Source organism: Microtus pennsylvanicus, chromosome 2 (genome assembly GCF_037038515.1).
Source record: "Microtus pennsylvanicus isolate mMicPen1 chromosome 2, mMicPen1.hap1, whole genome shotgun sequence".
NCBI lineage: Eukaryota > Metazoa > Chordata > Mammalia > Rodentia > Cricetidae > Microtus > Microtus pennsylvanicus.
The window spans coordinates 29,087,056-29,106,608 of NC_134580.1; the positions used below are offsets into that span (position 1 = coordinate 29,087,056).

The following is a 19,553-nucleotide window of genomic DNA, read 5'->3' on the forward strand; positions in this document are numbered from 1 at the left end:
CAGGAGGATAACAGATTTGAGGCCAGCTTGGGCTGCACAACAAGACTGTGTCAGGAAATAGTCTGGAAAAGATGACCGGGGAAGATTCCTTAGGTGTATTTTCCACGTGAAGGGTGTGGCATTTTCCTGATGTTTCCATGCTTGTGTTTAGGGAAGCTGCGCGAGAATGCCGCAGGAAGAAGAAGGAGTACGTGAAATGCCTGGAGAACCGCGTTGCTGTTCTGGAAAACCAAAATAAAACTCTAATAGAAGAGCTGAAAACTTTGAAGGATCTTTATTCTCATAAAAGTGTTTGACTCTTTAAAGAGAAAGTATTTTTATGGACTTGCTTAAAAATTAGATTTCTTTTTAGTGAAGTTTTATAAATTCAAAGGTCAAAGAAGCTACTTTGTATTAGGTTTTTACAATGCAAAGGTGACGGGGTGAGTGGAGATGACCGTAACAAAGCTGCTGGTACAACTGGAAGCTCCGGGGGAAATGTACTCAAGGAAATGGACTTTGGCAATTTAATTTTAAATAACAGTCCAACCAAAAGTGGCAGATGCATTGATAAAGCAATCAGTTCCAAGTTTGTATTTCTGTTTCCTAAGATTGCCTTTTTCTGTGTGAATGTGTGATTCCTACCAATAAATTCTAAATGACAAATGTAAAAGAACCATAATACGTTACTAAGTATGTAAATTATGTGGTCTGATTGCTACTTGTCACAGTGTCGGGTGTGTTAAATGAGTTTTGACAGTTGGTTTTGTTGGACTTGAGGGTTTTTGAGAAGTGTTCTAACAGGCGCAGGGCACACTATCTGAGTGTGGTGATTTGTAACATTTTTATAAGAATGGAAAGAGAACTGTCTTGAAAATTTGACATTTTTAAATAGCTTGTTTTTTGCTTCCGGTAAGGGCAATTTTTCACAAGGATATAATAATTTTTTTGATTCTCTAATCCTGTATGCAGTTGAAGAGCATTACTCTTTGTGCTTTAACAGAATGAAGTGTTTACAGAAGCCCTTAAAATATTTTAAATAACCTAAAGATGCACGCCAAAGCTTCCCGAAGGTTTGTAATCATCTTCCGTAGGTTTGTCAGGTTCTAAAATAGTTATTGAGGCAATTCTACGTTGACCTATTTTGTAATGTAGCCAATGGTACCTTTATAAGAGAGTGACTGCCGATATATTTTTATAGTGAATCTTTATAAATTCTAATGTTGAGTTTTTAATGATTATTTTAAATGTTTATATAGTTTTAGTAAAAAAATTTGTATCTCAAATTATCATTTTTATATTATGAGAAGAGTAAAGTTTTCAATTGGCTGATATTTGAATTGTACTTTTTCTATGAAGTTTATCTAAAGTTGAAGCTGTGGTCAGGACACCAGTGTTTAACCTCTGTATTCTAATCTGTATACACTTTGAAACTGTTGTGTGCCTATGTGGTATGTTTCATATTGTCTATGGAATTAAAAAAACATTTGATAAGATTAAGTTTGTGGAATACAAAATACAGTGTTCAACATAACAAGTGCCAAGCCCACTGCCAGCCACTGTGCATGGCACTCGTGTGGTGGACTTGTAGCCTAAGGTCCCAGTAGCTCTGCAGTCTGGTCTAGATTCCTGGGAATGGTGCTTTGATTCAGCCAGAACCAGCTATGATATGCTCAGGAAAGCTGTCTGCGGGTACATTAATCGACCGCCACTTCCTGTTGATCCTCCAAAGGGATTGTTCATTAGTAGAACTTGGCCACAAAGGCTGTTTATTCCTTACTTTTTTTCCTTTCTTCAACCTGGAGTGCTAGAGGTGCAGCATGACTTGGAATTGGCCATCAGTAGTGATGACGGCAGTATGCATGCATTCCCGGGAAAAGATGTGCCTAAGCTCCGTCTGGAAAAGGCTTGATGGATGAAGAATGCCTTGTTAGTCAAGAGGGCACAGTCTTCAAAAAGCATATCCAAGCTAATCAGTAATACTGATTTGTTTGGTTTTGTTTTCTCAAGACAGGGTTTCTCTGTGTAGACCAGACTGGCCTTGAACTCCCAGAGGTCCCCCTGCCTCTACCTCCCAAGTGCTGGGATTAAAGGTGTGCATCATCACATCAAATCAGTAATACTGTTACAGATTTTTTTGTTTTTGGTTTTTGTTTTTGTTTTTCGAGACAGGGTTTCTCTGTGGTTTTGATTCCTGTCCTAGAACTAGCTCTTGTAGACCAGGCTGGTCTCGAACTCACAGAGATCCTCCTGCCTGAGTGCTGGGATTAAAGGCGTGCGCCACCACCGCCCGGCTTATTACAGATTTCTTGTCTTTTTCACTATAAGTCACAGGGAAAGGCCATTCTAGATTGCCCCTGTCCCCAGATCTTAGGGACTTGTATAGGAGAGGTTTAGGGCACATTATCCACTGTCCCTTTTCTCATTCTTAGAGGTAGACTGCCCTTTGACTAGTATAGTTTGTTGCAGTCATAATTATTAGAAATTAAATCTTTCCTGCCATTTCATGATTGAGGTCCTTTTTCTCCAAGTTGTTGGCATTTTATGTAATCATTTGCTGTCTTCAACTTAGCTTGTACCATATATAACATGTCATATAGAACATGTAGCAACGTAAACAAGTCAGGGTGACTACATACATGTGTTCTCAAGAGTATTCCGTGTAGATGTATGGCACTCGACTAGTGAGGTCATGGTATGCCTTTTATATACAGTGGCAGAAGAGACCAGGAAAGTCCCCTTTCCACCCCTGTGGAACTCAAGCCCTTGAGGTTCTTGTTTGCTAGGTCACATCAGTGTAAGTGGCTGGGATTCAGACTTCTAAACCCGATGTGGTGCACACCTGTAATCTCAGCAGAAACCACGGGGCTGGAGCAGGAGGATCAAGAACACCTTTAACCCCAGTACTGGGGGTTGGGGGAAGGCAGAGGCAAGGTGATCTCTGGGAGTTTAAGGCCACCCCAGTCTACAGAGTAAATTCTGGGGCAGAGAAACCCTGCCTTTGGAGGGAGGGAGTTTGGGACCAGCCTGTTTGAGGCAATGTCTCAAACAGATCAGTTTTACTTCCCACTCAGTAAACCCATGAACTCCATCAGTGTCAAAGGAGAACACTAACTCCAAAAGTTGTCCAGTGACCGCCTGGGCGATATGGCATTCACCTGTATCCACACATCTTAAACACAGGTAGTAATACATTTATTAAAAAAAAAATAGCAATCTGGGAACACTGTCTTGTAGCTCCATCATGAGGGTGCCTCATACATAATATTTGATCTGAGTTCAAGCAGGCACAGAAAAATTTGATATTCTGCCCAGAATCACACAGTAAATAAGAAAATTAATGTTAAATTGTAGGTCTAGTCAACACTAAAATGTATGGTCTTGGTCATGAGAATGTGTCCCCTTATGGATTTTTTTTTTTTTGAGGCAAAGAAGTTTCCCCCTCCTTTGGCTTAAAAATAGCTTAAAGCCCTGTTTAAACTGTCCACTAGAGGGCAACCTCCTTTAAACACAAGTTTGTAGAAAAGTCTGGCAAAGGGCTAACAAGATAACTCAGCCGGTGAAGGTACTTGCTGCCAGGCCTGATGCTCAGTCCCCATGTAGTGAAAGAAGCAAATGGCTTCACAACGCACTGTGGCATGCATGTACACACAGGAACACACATGGGAATGTCATAAAACAGCAAACTTGTACAACATCCAGGACAAATAACTTGGTTGTCTTGAGATCTGAAGGGAGAATGCACACGGGGCCCCCCCACAATTCCTGTCCACTCCTGGTTTCCCTACAGGGAGGCAGCTGCTTGAGTTCAGTGTGTGGTCACTACATGGATTCATAGGTATTCAGGCTGAGACGAGAGTCCTGTCTGAAAAACATACAGGAGGTTGAGAATGAAGGCAGGTGCCTTTAATCCCAACCTGGTCTACAAAGTGAGTTCCAGGATAGCCAGAAAACCCAGTCTTGGGGGGGGGGTGGAGGCTGAAAATGAAGCTCAGCTATGCTGGCCTAGGAGGTACAGTGCTCGGGGTTCAATTGCCAGCACCAATGAGCCAAGATGGTGGCTTTGTACAAGTTTGTACCCACATTCAGCTCATAGCTCCAGGGGAGCTCACACTTCTGGCCCTCTGAAGGCACCTATACTCAAGTGCACACACACACACACACATCTTTAAAAGTAAACATCTTTATTTTTAAAGAAAATCTTTAAAAGTAAACATTAAAAAACAAAAAGCATGATTTAGTGGATTTTTTTAGTTCATAAATGTTTTTCAGCATTCTACCAGTCTAAAAATAAAAAGACAAATATGACAAAGTGCAGTGGAAGCCAGGAGCCGAGCCCCAGCTAGAGCACTGGCCCAGCATGCACAAGGCCTAGGGTGCGGTTCACAGCACTAAACTAATGCAGTGCAATTCGTGTTTTGGACTAAAACTGAACATCAGGCTTGCAAACGATTCAGTGGGCAGAAGTGCTTGACCCAATAACCAGTTCCCACAATCCTGGCGCATACACAGCTCCCCGCACTTACATCACGCACACGTGACTATTTCTGAATTGAAATCAGGCTGCAGAGTAGGCTCAGTAGTTGACAGCATTTGCACTTGCAAAGGACCCTTCTTCCGTTCTAGGCGCCCACATGGCAGTTCATAACATTCCCCAGAACTCTAAACTCCATGACCAACGGGCCTAGGTGTGCTGCACAGACACAAACAGGAGAAACAGGTGGAGGAGTGCACACCTTTAATCCCAGCGCTTGGAGGCAGAGACAGACCTGTGACTTTAAAGCTAGGCTTGTCTGTAGTGGCATTTCATTTGTATTTTAATAAATAAAGCTTGCCTGAAGATCAGAGAGTAAAGCAGCCCCACTGGTCAGCCTTTCAGACCAGGCAGTGGTGACACACCTTTAATCCCAGCTTTAGGATTATAAAACAGGAGACAGCTCTCAGACACAGTCTCATTCTGAGATTCCTGGAGGCAGGATCGCCATTTCAGACTGAGGTAGAGGTAAGAGCCAGTGGCTGGCTGGCTTGCTTTTCTGACCTTCAGGTTGAACCCCAATTTCTCTCAGTTTTATTAATCACACATCACTGGTCTACATAAGAAGTTCCAGGACAATCATGGCTACCTTTAAAAAAAAATTAAAAACATAGACCGGACCAAATCATAAAGACTATCAGGTTGAAGTGGGAAGCAAAATTCTACTACATGTTTATAAATGCTAAATTTAAAATGTAAGGAAACGGCAAGACTGAGATGGAGCATTCCAAAAGCCAGTCAAATTCTAGCCCCAGAAAGCTGGAGTGGCTGTATATGTGTGTTGAAGAAAATAGACTGGACATCATCCTTGGTTCACAACTGCACTCTTGCTGCCGTGATGAATCGTAATGAAGACATCTGTGTTTTCTGATGCTCAGCCGACTCCCGAGAAAGGGTTATTCGCCTCCCAAAGGGGTCGCAACCACAGCGTGAGAACTGCTAGTCTAGATCAAATACGGTTAATGCTTTTTCTCACCTTCCCGCCTTCTTGAGGACGGGGTAGCTTGTGCTACCACACTCGGCCCACCTCTGACCTTGAGTTCACTAGAACAAGGTGAGGGCATTAAAACGAAGAAAAAAAGGAAAAATTCTAGAGACAAAAGCAGGAAAATAGCAAAACAGGTTTGAAGAATTAACAATCCCAGTTGATGCAGAACACAGCCCTTTGTGGGCAACACCATTTCCTGGGCAGGTAGGTATAGTCTAATAACAAAGCTAGCAAGGCCTAGGTCTGCAAGTGAGCCAGAAGCAAGCTGCATTCTTGCACGGTTTCTGCTGCCCTCTGTGCTGAGAGGTAGCGTCAAATAGACCAGCAGGCTGGCCTTTGACTTCCTGCCCTGATGCCTCAGTGATGGACTGTAAACTACTGAGATGAGATAAGCCTTTTCCTTTAAATCGGTTGTGGTCGTGGTATTTGTACAGCAGCAGAATGGAACTAGAGTGGGCGACCTCATCTTACATCCGAAAAAGAAAAGCCAGGGTGAAGTTAGCATGCCGGGCAAACAGGATGCGTGCCAGCCTCAGACACCAACTGCGATTCAATGCAGAACACACAACACACAGCTCCTGCGCATGGGGTAATGAAGTCAGGCTCAACACGTTTTGAGAACTGATTCAGAAGGACTGTTTCTTTGGCCTACGTGCATCTACCCTTTCATCAGGACTCGAGCGCACGCTGGGCACTGCTCTAGAAGACTAGTGAACAACACACTAGAACAGGAGTTTAGAAACTGCTTTCTGGTAAGAAGCACAGACTGATGGAAGTCTGGACTCCGCCCCCCTTTTCTTTGGATCAACTCCCTGCTTTGCTCTGCCCAGACGCATGCTAATTTCTTAGGGTCCTCCAAAGCCTGAGGGTCGGGCCTGACCTGCCTCCCACCCCTTCAGGCCTGACAGGAAGATGAGAGCCAACTAAGGCATTCTCCACCCTGCCCCAGACCCCTAGAAGTCTCCAGTTATTTCCCCAAAAGCTCAGTCACCTCGAAGTCCAGAACAGTGAACTGTACGACACAGAGCACCCCATGATAAAACCACCTCCACATGGGGGCGGTGACCCCATGAGAAATCTGAGCCTGTCTTCAAGGAGAGCAGTCATAGGAACCAGCTGTGGACTGACATTCCAGAATCAGCTTGTAAATCAACCCCTCCCGCAAAGTGCTAAGGTTTCAACTGAGATTGTTTTAAATCTCTGGGTAGGTGAGCTGCAGAAGCCACACACCTCAGCGATGGTGACTTTTCCAGCCCATGAGTGCAGTAGATTTGTCCATCCAGTCCGGGGCGTGCAGATGGCACCAGCCGCCTTCTTTCCTACTGTTTGTAAGGCGCAGGCCATCTAACTGCCACCTTCTGTTTTCCTTAGACACTTTACTTATTTTACTGAGGTCGGGTGGTGGTGTTGGCGGCACACACCTTTAATTCCTTGAAGAAAAAAAAAAAGGTTTTTTTATTCTCCTTCAGTTCCAGCCTCCTGCAGGTGGTCACATGCCAGGAGCAGACACTGCCCAGTGCCAAGATTTCCAAAGGACTCAGAGATCAGACCCTCAGCTTCTGCTCTGCCGGGTTCCTGTGGCTTCAGGAAGGAAGACTGAGTCATCTTCCTGGGTTGGCTGAATGGATTAATCTCATTTCCCTCATACTCCTAAGATGAGTAGCCAAACAGACCCAATGGTTGGGGTCCCAGGGTCAGCCTCTAGCTGGCACAGGCAGGCAGGCTTGTGTCACAGGTCACAGCAAACTTGGCCAGTTAACAGATAAAGTCATGGGGGTTATCATATTAAATGTGGTCACATTAGGAAGAGGAACCGGCTAAGCAGCCTTGGTTGTCGTGTGTCCCTGATGTGAGGGTAAGCAGCCCTGGCTTATTATCCCCACTGAATCAGGACAAAGACAACCTGGGTGTCAAGGGTCTCTCCTGCCGTGGATCTGACAGGTTGGAATCATGTGAAATCCCTTCTTGGGAGACAAGCTCCCTCCTGACTGAACCAGGCCTCACTCAGCTTTCTTCTTCCCCAGCTGTGACTCCTGAGAAAATTCAGATTTCCTGGAGAACAGTTTAAAGGTCGAGTAGCCAAAGAAAAGGACACAAGTATCTTTAGATCCTCCTGCCAGGAGGGACAGAGCAGTGATGTCTGCTTACATTTCAGCTCCGCCTGCTCCTTGTTGGTGCGCATGCGGCACTGTGTCCACAGTAGCCCCGTGAATGCTTGCTGGGGATTTCGCTAAGGAGATTATAACACTAGCAACACTGATAGCTCTACGGCTGTGCCTGGCTGTCCTTGCCCTCACTGTCCTGACCACGAGACCACAGCTTGACTATGGTGTTAAATAGGATTGTTGAGAACAGAATTTCATAAAGTTATCCTAGTCACACAGTCTTTTACCAGGGAGTATACAGTTCGCTGTAGTTAGTTTACCTTAGCTCTTCGGCAGTCTGGAGGAGGTGCCTTCTAGTCCCGTTTTAATTGTTTTTGATGTGTATGGTGTTTTGCTCACATGTATGTTTTAATTGTTTTCTCACATGTATGTTTTAATTGTTTTGATGTGTGTGGGTGTTTTGCTCACGTGTCTGTATCACATGTGTACCTGGTACTCACAGAGTCAGAAGAGCGTGTCAGATCCCCTAGAACTGCAGTTAGAGACAGGTCTGAGCTGCCATGTGGGTGCTGGGGACTGAACATGAGTTCAGGGCCCAGCACCAGGACAGACAGCATGTGGGGGAGGGCTGAAGAAGGGCATCGGGTCTATGTGGTGGCGGAAGTGGGGTCTGCTCTTAACAGCTCTGGGAAGGGAGGGTTGCGTAGCACAAACTGCAGTAGGGCTCTCTGATTTCTGGGCAGGAGGCAGGGACGCAGTGGGAAGCCAGGACATGTGGCCGCCAGTACCCGCTTTGATATCAACTCCCATGCCCAAGTGAGAGACCTCGCACCTGGAAATCATGGTACTCACAGGGGACATGCTTAGCACGACACCGGTTAGGACCCGTCAGGGAGCGGGGTCGGCTGCTGCAGGGACTGCGGCCTCAGCAGCAGCCAGTCTAGATTCTAGCATTACAGTCTTACAAAAAGGTCTTTTGTTTTTTGAATAAATACTACACTGTTTCCAGATTAAAGTTAGACAGTGTGCCATCAGTGGGGGAATTTTCAGAAGAGGGCGTCTGAGTCGGTCCTACTCCAGTCCTGCAGGAAGGCCTCAGCCAGTCTGGCGAGGGGGAGAACAAGAGTCCTGAAGAGAACCCCCCCTTCCAGCCACCTCCACTGTGCAGATGCTGGAATGTCACAGGTTCAGGGCCTGAGGACACTTGGGCTCTTTTGCCATCCCATGGCCACCTCTGTCTGAGCTAACACCCTGCGACCAACAGGGAGAGCCTTTGTGATGCATGCATTGTTATATTAATTAGCTTCTACCTAATTAATGGAAAGCAATGGGCAGAGTCTGAGACCCATAGCAGTGATTTCTCCTCACTGTAACCCGCTTGCCTAATGTTTCCACCAATATATTTTTAAAGTGCCTTAATTTAGGCCTTTCTTTATTCTGTACTACACGTGCCTTAGGGTTTCTGTTGCTGTGATAAGACACTCGGCGAGGAAAGGGTGATTTCAGTTCACAAGTCTCGGGTCACAGAAAGTCAGGACAGGAGACACACAGACCATGGATGAATGCTGCCTGCTGGCTTGCTCTCCAGGGCTTGCTCTCCAGGGCTTGCTCAGGACCATCCAGGACCACTTGCCTAGGAGTGGCACTAACCACAGTGGGCAGGGTCCTCTCACATCAGTCATTAATCAAGAAAATGCTCCACATGTCTGTCCACTGGCCAGTCTGGTGGGGGCATTTTCTCAGTTTGGGTTACCTCTTCCCCAAACGACTCTACCTTGTGTCAGGCTGATAAAGAAAACTAACCTGGACACCAACTTGGAATGCATTATCAATCCTCCTGCCTCAGTCTTCCAAATCCTGGGCTTATAGCATAAACCACTGACTAGTCCTGAAAGTCTTTGTACTAAAGCCACGGATTGGGTTTTACCATAATGGCATGGTGGAATTCACAGAGATCCACCTGTCTCTGCTTCTCCAGTCCTGGGAGTGCTGGAACTAAGGGCACATGCCACCACGAGCCCCTGAGAAGTTCTGAAGTAGCCTTCCTGCCAACGTGACTGGACACAGAATCCATGTGATGCCATACCCCTCGAGGGTTTCAACTAACCGAGAGTAAACAAGTAAAAGAAGAGGCTGCTGAGGCGGCTCAGCAGGTGTAGGCGTTTGCATGCTGGCCTGAGACCTGAGTTCAGTTCCCAAACAAGGTGCCAGGAGAGAGCTGACTCCTAGAGTTGTTCTCTCATCTATATACACACACACACACACACACACACACACACACTGTACCAAGCAGGAGTCCATATTCACACCTTCATACTCTCTCACACATAGTAAGTAAACATTTAAGTTGGGGTTTCAGGACATGCCAGACCCTACAAAGGGTAATGCCCAGGGTCTGGGCAAGCTGATGTTACTCAGCTGTAGTAGGTACGGAACCAGGTCATTACATCTTGTCAAGAGAGAAACAACTAGTGCCTTGCACTTAGAGTGTATCTTAATGCTCAAACATTTCTAAACTGTTTCTGATCCCAGGCAAAATGAGAGTGTGAATGAACTGTTTTCATTTGAGACAAGGTCTCACTCTGTAGCCCTGGATGGCCTGGAACTTCCAGAGATCCGCCTGTCTCTGCCTCAAAAGTGCTGGAATCAAAGGCGTGCGCTGCCACCAGGGCCTGGCTTTAAGAAGTGAAGAGAGGATACACAGAACCGAGAGGACCAGCCCTGATGCATAGTCCTCTTCTAACCCAGATAACACACGCATGCATTTTGTGATGCTGAGGTATTGCTGCTACCGGCATGGTGAGGTTTTCACACAGCATTGGCTCAGGGTTAGCAGATAATAAATTCTGTTTTACCAGACTCGCTGATCATAGCAGACAATGAGGACTACTGAGAACTCAAGAACAATGGCAATAGGTTTTTTTTTTAATTTATTTATTTATTATGTATACAATATTCTGTCTTGTGTGTATGCCTGAAGGCCAGAAGAGGGCACCAGACCCCATTATAGATGGTTGTGAGCCACCATGTGGTTGCTGGGAATTGAACTCAGGACCTTTGGAAGAGCAGGCAATGCTCTTAACCTCTGAGCCATCTCTCCAGCCCCCGGCAATAGGTTTTTGATCCTCCTGCACGTACTGGCTTTGTGGGAGCCTAGGCAGTTTGGATGCTCACCTTACTAGACCTGGATGGAGGGGGGAGGTCCTTGGACTTCCCACAGGGTAGGGAACCCAGATTGCTCTTCAGGCTGACGAGGGAGGGGGACTTGATCGGGGGGGAGGGGGAGGGAAATGGGAGGCGGTGGCGGGGAAGAGGCAGAAATCTTTAATAAATAAATAAAATAAAATAAAATTCTGTTTTATGCAGTGCATGAAATTAGGTATTGGAATGTGTGTGCGAAGATATGGCAGTCAAACCAGTACTGCTCTCAAAAAGACAACACTGGGTTTAGGGTAAGTTCACATCCTGTGGTATGTGACATAGCCATCAGCTAAGAACATTTCCTAGTGCTGTATCGGTCTCTGACAAATGCGGTACCATGGGAACACCACCTTTAATCCCAGCACTCAGGAGGCACAGCGGTGTTTTGTCATCAAAATATGTTACAAGAGGCGTAGAAAAAATATCTTACACGAAAAGATTCATACGTAATTGGGTGGATACAATAAAATATACTTATATTGTTTTCTAGTGCCTTATATTCAAATGAATTTTTAAAAATAAAATATTGGTCTACTTCAAGTAAAGTTTTTTAAAAGGCTAACTTTAAAGATTTTACTTTAGATCATGTATATAAAGGGCCCCATATGCACGAGTTTGCACATGACAATGCCACCAGAAGCCACAAGAGGGCAGCAGATCCCAAGGAGCTGGAATTAAGTTGGCGTGAGCCCTGACAGGAGTCCTAGCAACCAAACTGAGCCCTCTGCAGGAGCAGTACATGCTCTTAACTGCTGAGCCATCGCTCATGAGTAAATAGTCTTAGTTCTCTATTGCTGCAATGAAACACCATGACAAAAAGCAAGCTGGGGAATAAGGGGTTAATCCCACATGCTGTCCATCACTGGAGGAGGTCAGGACAGGGACTCCTGGAGGCAGGGGCTGATGCAGAAGCCATGGAGAGGTGCTGCTTACTGGCTTGCTCCCCACAGTTTGCTCAGCCTGCTTTCTTATAGAACCCAAGACCACTAGCCCAGAGATGGCCCCACCCACAATGGACTGGGCCCTCCCACATTGATCACTAATTGAGAAAATGTCTTATAGCTGGATCTCAAGAAGGCATTTCCTCAACTGAGACTCCCTCCTCTCTGATTCTAGTTGACACACGAAACTAGCCAGTAAGTTAAATAAATAAATACAGTAAGTTAAATAAATAAATACAGTAAGTTAAATAAACAAATCTGGGGGTTGGGGTTGTGGCTCAGTTGGCATAGTGTTTGCTTGGTTGTTCTAGCCCTGTGCTCCATGCCCAGTACAGAATAGACTTGGTGGGCCAGGTGGTGGTGGCACACGCCTTTAATCCCAGCACTTGGGAGGCAGAGGCAGGCGGATCTCTGTGAGTTCGAGACCAGCCTGGTCTACAGAGCTAGTTCCAGGACAGGCTCCAAAGCCACAGAGAAACCCTGTCTCGAAAAACCAAAAAAAAAAAAAAAAAAAAAAAGAATAGATTTGGTGGCACACATCTGCAATCCTAGCACATGGAGGCAGGAGGATCAGAAGTTCAAGATCATCCGCATTTACTTCACAGTTTTCAAGAGTAGCCTGGGCTACATAAGACCCTGTCTCACAACAGCAGGGAAGGGCTGAAGAGATGGCTCAGTGGTTAAGAACACATACAGCTTCTGCAGAGGATCCAAGTTCAGTTCCTAGCATTCACATTGGGTGACTCCGGACTGCCTCTAGCTCCAGCTCCAGGGGATTCAATGCCTCTGGCCCCAGAACAGCACACTTAAGTGCACACACTCACATGCAGGCACATACGCCTACGTATGCCCATGCATACTACATTAAAAATAACGAAAACGATCTCTTGACATTTTGTTACAGACCTTTTTTTCAATTAAGAAGTCTGTTGTTTAACAGGCACCACAGGGGCTAAACTTAATGCTGACCTTCAGAGAAAGAAAAGAGAAAAAGCTTCCACCACCCTACAACCTGTCAAAGAAAAGGAGCAAGTGGATCCAGGACAAAGGATTCCTACCAAATTCAGAGATCAAAGGAACTCTCTCCTCCTGAGACTTTAAGTGTTAGAATCTAAGGCTCCAGCCCATCTTCCCTCTACCCCTCTCAGTTGCTCACACTTGGCCTCGGTCTCCCTTTCTGCCTGCCCCTCCCAGCACAAAGTAAGATCCCCGATTGGGTCAGACCAACTAGAAAAAGCCACGTCCCAGCAATGGGGGACAGTTAACAACTGCCACGAGAGACATTAATCCCAACAACTGAGGCAGAAGCAGGTGGATTTCTGGCCAGCTTGGGCTACATAGCAAGTTCCAGAGCTAGACCCTGAGACCCTGTCTCAGAAACCCAAACAAACCAACTGGTATCAGATGGGCTATCAGCATTGACAGCTTGAGTACCTGCCAAAGACAAGTAGATCCCCACACTTCAGCCACTGGACCCTGACTGCACGGCGCTGAGTCTAGGGGCCTGTGGTATCTTCTTATCCTGTTTACTGTGTACATAGAAGACAGAGGACGACTCTGAATCGAGGTGGTTCCCTCCTGCCTTTTCTGGGGTTCCCAGGTTTGTCAGAAGCACCTCCAGCTGCTGAGCCACACTGGTGTAACCTGACACAAGCGCTGAAGTCGCACTCAGAACCACTTGCTGAGCCTTAGCCCGGTGAGCAGCCTGCTGTCCCACACAGGTGGCACATGGAGTAGACCAGACCACTTCCCCTTAACTGTTTCCAAGGAAGCCCAGCCCTCCTAGGACACAACTGTCTCTTCCTTTGAGATTATGTTTGATGACTCTCTCAACAGTGCGTTTTCTCTCTATTGTGTATATAGGGGAATGTTTGTGTAGGTGGACACGTGTGTAGATGCACATGTATGCACACGCATGTGGGGCCAGGAGTCAATCTAGTGGCTGTCCTGTCCTCTGAGTCAGGGTGTCTCACTGACCCGGAGCCCTAGGCTTGCCTCCTTGGGACTGGGCTTACAGGATGGGCCACCACCTGGCTGAGTGTGTGTCTCTGTAGCCCCAGCACATCTTACGTCCTCTTTGTGCTAGTCTGTGTAAAATTCTGAAATTCTTTCCTTTAGCTTGTTGCAGCAGAGCCCTCATGTCAGGCTGTGTGACTCTTTTCAGACACAGATGCAGGAATTTTCACAAGTCCGCACATCACTGGAGAGCCCTCAAGACTGAGGTAAAACGGAAGAGCACTCCAAGGCGGCTCTGGGGAGGAGGAAGGCCTCTGGAGAAGCAGTGGGGCTTCCCCCTCTGGCTAGCAGGCCCCTGACAGATTTGGGGAACCACAGATACATAAATAATTTTGTAGTCTGGGAACTACAAATGAGAGAAAACATGATATTTTTCTGAGAACAGCTCAATTCATTTAATATGATTATTTCCAGTTACGCTCATTTTCCTGCCAACAACATAACTTCATTATTTTTTATGGATGAAAAAAAATTGCTACTCAAGGGGACCAGGTTCACACTCCGTCATGACAGGGAAATCAAGCTGGCAGGGACCTGAAGCAGGGTCACATACATCCACAATGAGGACGCAGAGAGATGGATGGATGCTGATGCCCAGCTCTATAGGTAGGTGGGGAAACTAAACTGAATGCAGGGAGAAGAAGGAGGAGTCAGAGAGATGCTATTTTGATGTAGGAAATTCTTCAGCCAGTAGCCTTTAAGTTACCCGCCCGTGTGGGCATGGCCTTAGACTATACACACGCTCTCTCTTCTGGCTGTGGGATTCAGTTGCTGTTCCCCACATGAGCAGAGGACTGTGAGTCTACCCCTAAATAAACCTTTATTATACTCAATTCTGTGATCTGTGAGTCTACCCCTAAATAAACCTTTATTATACTCCATTCTGTGATCTGTGAGTCTACCCCTAAATAAACCTTTATTATACTCAATTCTGTGATCTGTGAGTCTACCCCTAAATAAACCTTTATTATACTCAATTCTGTGATCTGTGAGTCTACCCCTAAATAAACCTTTATTATACTCCATTCTGTGATCTGTGAGTCTACCCCTAAGTAAACCTTTATTATACTCAATTCTGTGATCTGTGAGTCTACCCCTAAATAAACCTTTATTATACTCAATTCTGTGATCTGTGAGTCTACCCCTAAGTAAACCTTTATTATACTCAATTCTGTGATCTGTGAGTCTACCCCTAAATAAACCTTTATTATACTCAATTCTGTGATCTGTGAGTCTACCCCTAAATAAACCTTTATTATACTCAATTCTGTGATCTGTGAGTCTACCCCTAAGTAAACCTTTATTATACTCCATTCTGTGATCTGTGAGTCTACCCCTAAATAAACCTTTATTATACTCAATTCTGTGATCTGTGAGTCTACCCCTAAGTAAACCTTTATTATACTCAATTCTGTGATCTGTGAGTCTACCCCTAAGTAAACCTTTATTATACTCAATTCTGTGATCTGTGAGTCTACCCCCAAATAAACCTTTATTATACTCAATTCTGTGATCTGTGAGTCTACCCCTAAATAAACCTTTATTATACTCAATTCTGTGATCTGTGAGTCTACCCCTAAGTAAACCTTTATTATACTCAATTCTGTGATCTGTGAGTCTACCCCTAAGTAAACCTTTATTATACTCAATTCTGTGATCTGTGAGTCTACCCCTAAGTAAACCTTTATTATACTCAATTCTGTGATCTGTGAGTCTACCCCTAAGTAAACCTTTATTATACTCAATTCTGTGATCTGTGAGTCTACCCCTAAATAAACCTTTATTATACTCAATTCTGTGATCTGTGAGTCTACCCCTAAGTAAACCTTTATTATACTCAATTCTGTGATCTGTGAGTCTACCCCTAAGTAAACCTTTATTATACTCCATTCTGAGCTGGTGTGGGATTTCCTTTTGATGTCTATCTTCATCTGGCACCCAACATGGGGCCCTTCTCCACACCTACCAGGTAGACCGGTCTAAAAGCCCCAAACGGTCCACAACCCAGAAGGTCTCCCACTCCTGCCCACCTGGCTTGCTTTCACCTACTGGTTTTTGTTTTTTGTTTTTTTTTTTTTTTTTTTTGTAAACCCCTGCCACAGCGGAGCTAAGTTGCGGCAACTTGGAAATATCTCAAGCTTGTGCACCTTTTCCCAATCCCCATGGCATCCAACGTGGGGCCACGGTGTCATGATGCTGATAGCACTACTATAAGACCTGTTTTGGGTACCAGCTGCTCAAGACGGTTCCAACTTGGTTAGCTGAAATGGTGGTGCACCTTTTTACAAGCTTCTGGACAAACTCCAAATAGGAACCTCAGAAAAACCCTACTGAATACTCAGATACTATTTGTAATACCAGACAGCAATCATGAAACTTAACCATCATTTTACTTTCACAGGATCCCATAGAAAGAATATTGCCCCCATGACAGCTGGAAGTAATTCTAGAAGACAATGTCCACTCTGCCAACAAAGTTTGTCCTCAGGGTTGATTATAATTGGTGTAGAGCTGGGAGAAATTATGTAAGCTAAGGGATCTCTTTGGGAAAAAAAAGGGGGAAATTGGATGGGATAATAGATTAGTGTGAGCTTACTCACACTAATAATAATAGTAATGGGGGCTGGAGAAATGGCTCAGTGATTAAGAGCACTGCCTGCTCTTCCAGAGGTCCTGAGTTCAATTCCCAGCAACCACACGGTGGCTCACAACCATCTGTAATGAGATCTGGCGCCCTCTTCTGGCGTACAGGCATACGCGGAGGCAGAATGTTGTATAATAAAAAAAAAAAGACTGGTGTTCTCTAAGTACCAAGGAGAGGATTTGGGGTTTCCTGCAAAGTTAAAAAAGCTCATTAAAAAAAAAGTGAGTAATGGAGTGAATACTTGTGAGCTATTATTTATAGGCAATTTACATTGGTATATGTTCTTTTATAGCGATACAAACTTAAATTATATTGAATATGCTCCTATTTTTGTCTACAATGTTTGTATACCTAGGCAAAGTTATTTTGTCATATTGTATGCATGCATGCTTCTACCTCTGCTTAAGACATTTTGTATACTGATACAATTTTAGGATATATTTATCATATTGCAATATACATTTCTACCTCTGATCAAGATACTTGTACATGGTTTACATTTTGAGGTCAGTGTTTGTACAGACCACTTGTATCGTACCACCTGTCTACCACATAACAGGTTGCGAGTCGGGCAAGGGGCTGGAGATTGAAACACACGAGGGGGGGGGGGGGAGGAGAGAGAGAGAGAGAGAGAGAGAGAGAGAGAGAGAGAGAGAGAGAGACGGGTCATCCTTGAAACAAGAATGCCCCTTTATTGTGTTCCAAGGCAGCTTATATAGGGCTCTATATAAGCCACACCCTAGCTCTCGGTATTTTTCAGCTGCAAGTTCACCAGAAACCACTCCCCTGCCATCAGGAACGCATGAGGGTCTCATGTCCAGAGCAGCTGCAAGCATAGGAAAACAAGTTGTGGGGCTAGAGAGATGGCTCAGTGATTAAGAGCACTGGCTGCTCTTCCAGAGGTCCTGAGTTCAATTCCCAGCAACTACATGGTGGCTCACAACCATCTGTAATGAAATCTGGAGCCCTTTTCTGGCATGTGGGCATATTTGGAGGCAGAATGTTGTATACATAATAAATAAACAAATTCTTTTTTTTAAAAAAAAAAGGAAAACAAGTTGTTTACTCCGGCAGGCAAGGGGTCACAGAAAATTCAGGGTCTGAGGGTCTGCAGTCCCCAACAATTGCCCTTGTTTGTTGCACAGTTGTTTAAAGATTGTTGAATATTGTTTAATATTCTAATATGAAGTCTTAGTCTTTAAGTTATACAGGTATTAAGAATTATAGGTCAATAGTCATCCAAGTTTGTCATACTTATTCTTGTTCTTAAAAAAATATCCCTGGGGTCCCCCCGCCCGGCAGCAAACTCCGGCGGGTCCCAGCAGTCTACAGTCGGCGACGGTGGCGGCGGGTCAGACATATAAACACAGGAAATAGCCATATAAGAATTTATTAACAAGGAGAGAAAGAAATAAAGGGAAAGAGAGAGAGGGAGACAGAGAGAGAGAGAGAAAGAGAGAGAGAGGGGGGGGTGGGAGAGAGAGAGAGAGAGGAGAGAGGCAAAAGCCCCGTGTGAGAGGAAAAGCAGGAAGAGAGCTGGCGGGGCGGGGTCAGGAGTTAAAAGGAGTGGGCGTGGCTAGGGCAGGGACCAAAAGAACAACATTCCCACATCTTGCTTTTAATAAAAATCAAATTAGACACTCCAGTTTGAAGGAATTGGGGCGGCGAATTCTCAAGACTGCTTCCGGCTGATTGTGGGCGTTGTCTTGGGGGAGGCGTGAGAGAAGGCTGGGTGCTGGGAACATCTTGGCATAGCTGGTCTCTTTGCTTTTGACCGATGTCTGTGGCATGGAAATGTCTGGTATCTCTTACCCTGTTTAAGGTATTGGCAGAACAAAGAACAAAGTTAAATTAAGGGAAAAAAATTTTTAGGACCAGGGGATTGAGGGAGTATCTGACCTGTTTAAGATGGATTCTTTAATTCGGCTCCCTGGAACTCACGAGAACTCCTTGGATTTGTGAAAACAGAAGTTTTAGACACATAATGACTGTAGCATAAGAGATAAATTTGGTTTGAAATTTGTTTGGTGAGGTCACCTTGCAAAACCTCTCAGCTGTCAAACTGTCAGAGATCTTTGAGAAGGATAAGATTTTACTTGAGTTACTGATTATAAAATAACAGAGAACTTACTTGGTTGGCACCCAGAGCTACTCTTTTTGGGTCCTCCATGGTCGCTGAAGGTTGCACTTGAACTTTGCTGTTTAGCGCAGGACCTGCCAGGCTCCAGAATATCCTGTGGGCTAAGAAATCTGTAGGAAGACAGGCCTACCTTGACCTGAGCAGCTAGGCTGTCGATTCCAGTGATTCCATCCACGTCTAGAGGTCTTTACTTTAGATGAAAGGCAGGTTTTCCCAATGGTCAGCGCTCTGCAGTCGAAGTGAAATGCAGAAGGACGTTGTTCTGCGTGTGTCTGTCTTCTGTCTTCTTTGGAGGGAGCAGAGAGCTGCTGCTAGGAGCCAACCTGTCTCTTTTTATTGTTGTGAAAAGTTTTTAAAAATTAAATACTTAAATATCACATTCCCCAGATCTCTGAGCAGTTGAGGGCTGTTTATCAGGTATAACTATAGTATAGAATTCGTTTGGAAAGTTGGGTCTGAGCTTGACCGCACTGGCTCTCAACAGGTAAGATTTACATTTGTAAAAAGGCAGATAGAGGGAAAAAACTGCTTGTAATATAAGGTTAGTGGCAGAACTGACAATGGTAGAGAACAGCTTAAGAGACTTAAAGGTACATAGCAGTTTAAAATATATGTATTATTATGTATAGAAAGAGTGTACAGGAATTGGGCAAGTGGACAACTCTGATGGGCCCTATCAGAGACATGCCATTGCTCAAAACACATGTAACAGAGTTAACAGGAGGATTTTAGTGAAAACCAGGTGAGAAGGCAGGGTAAAACTGGGAGTAAAACCGGGAGAGTGTGGTCACGTGGTCTGGCCCTCAGCCAAGATGGCGGAAAAGGTCACCTGAGCCATCTGGCCTTTAGCCAAGATGGCGACTGCCACGTGTTGTCTGCTCTGTTGGTGAGCCGCCATGCCATAACAAAAAGCCGCAGAGGGGAGGGGCAAAAGGCTGGAACCGAAAAAACGGCTGTGTAAGTGTAAGGCATTAAAGCATGAGGCCGGAGTGATAGGTCTGGATG

At 45.1% G+C, this 19,553-nt stretch overlaps 1 protein-coding gene across 6 annotated transcripts in view; it reads left to right on the top strand.

Annotated features, from left to right (window-relative positions):
- Atf1 (activating transcription factor 1) overlaps positions 1-1,479 on the top strand; it is a 33,766-nt gene extending 32,287 nt beyond the window's left edge. For all 6 annotated transcript variants that reach the window (XM_075960656.1, XM_075960653.1, XM_075960658.1 and 3 more), the window contains one exon: positions 152-1,479. In XM_075960656.1, the coding sequence (XP_075816771.1) occupies positions 152-296 (145 nt within the window). In that variant the 3' untranslated portion in view covers positions 297-1,479. The remainder of the gene's footprint in view (positions 1-151) is intronic.
- Positions 1,480-19,553: the final 18,074 nt, after the last annotated feature.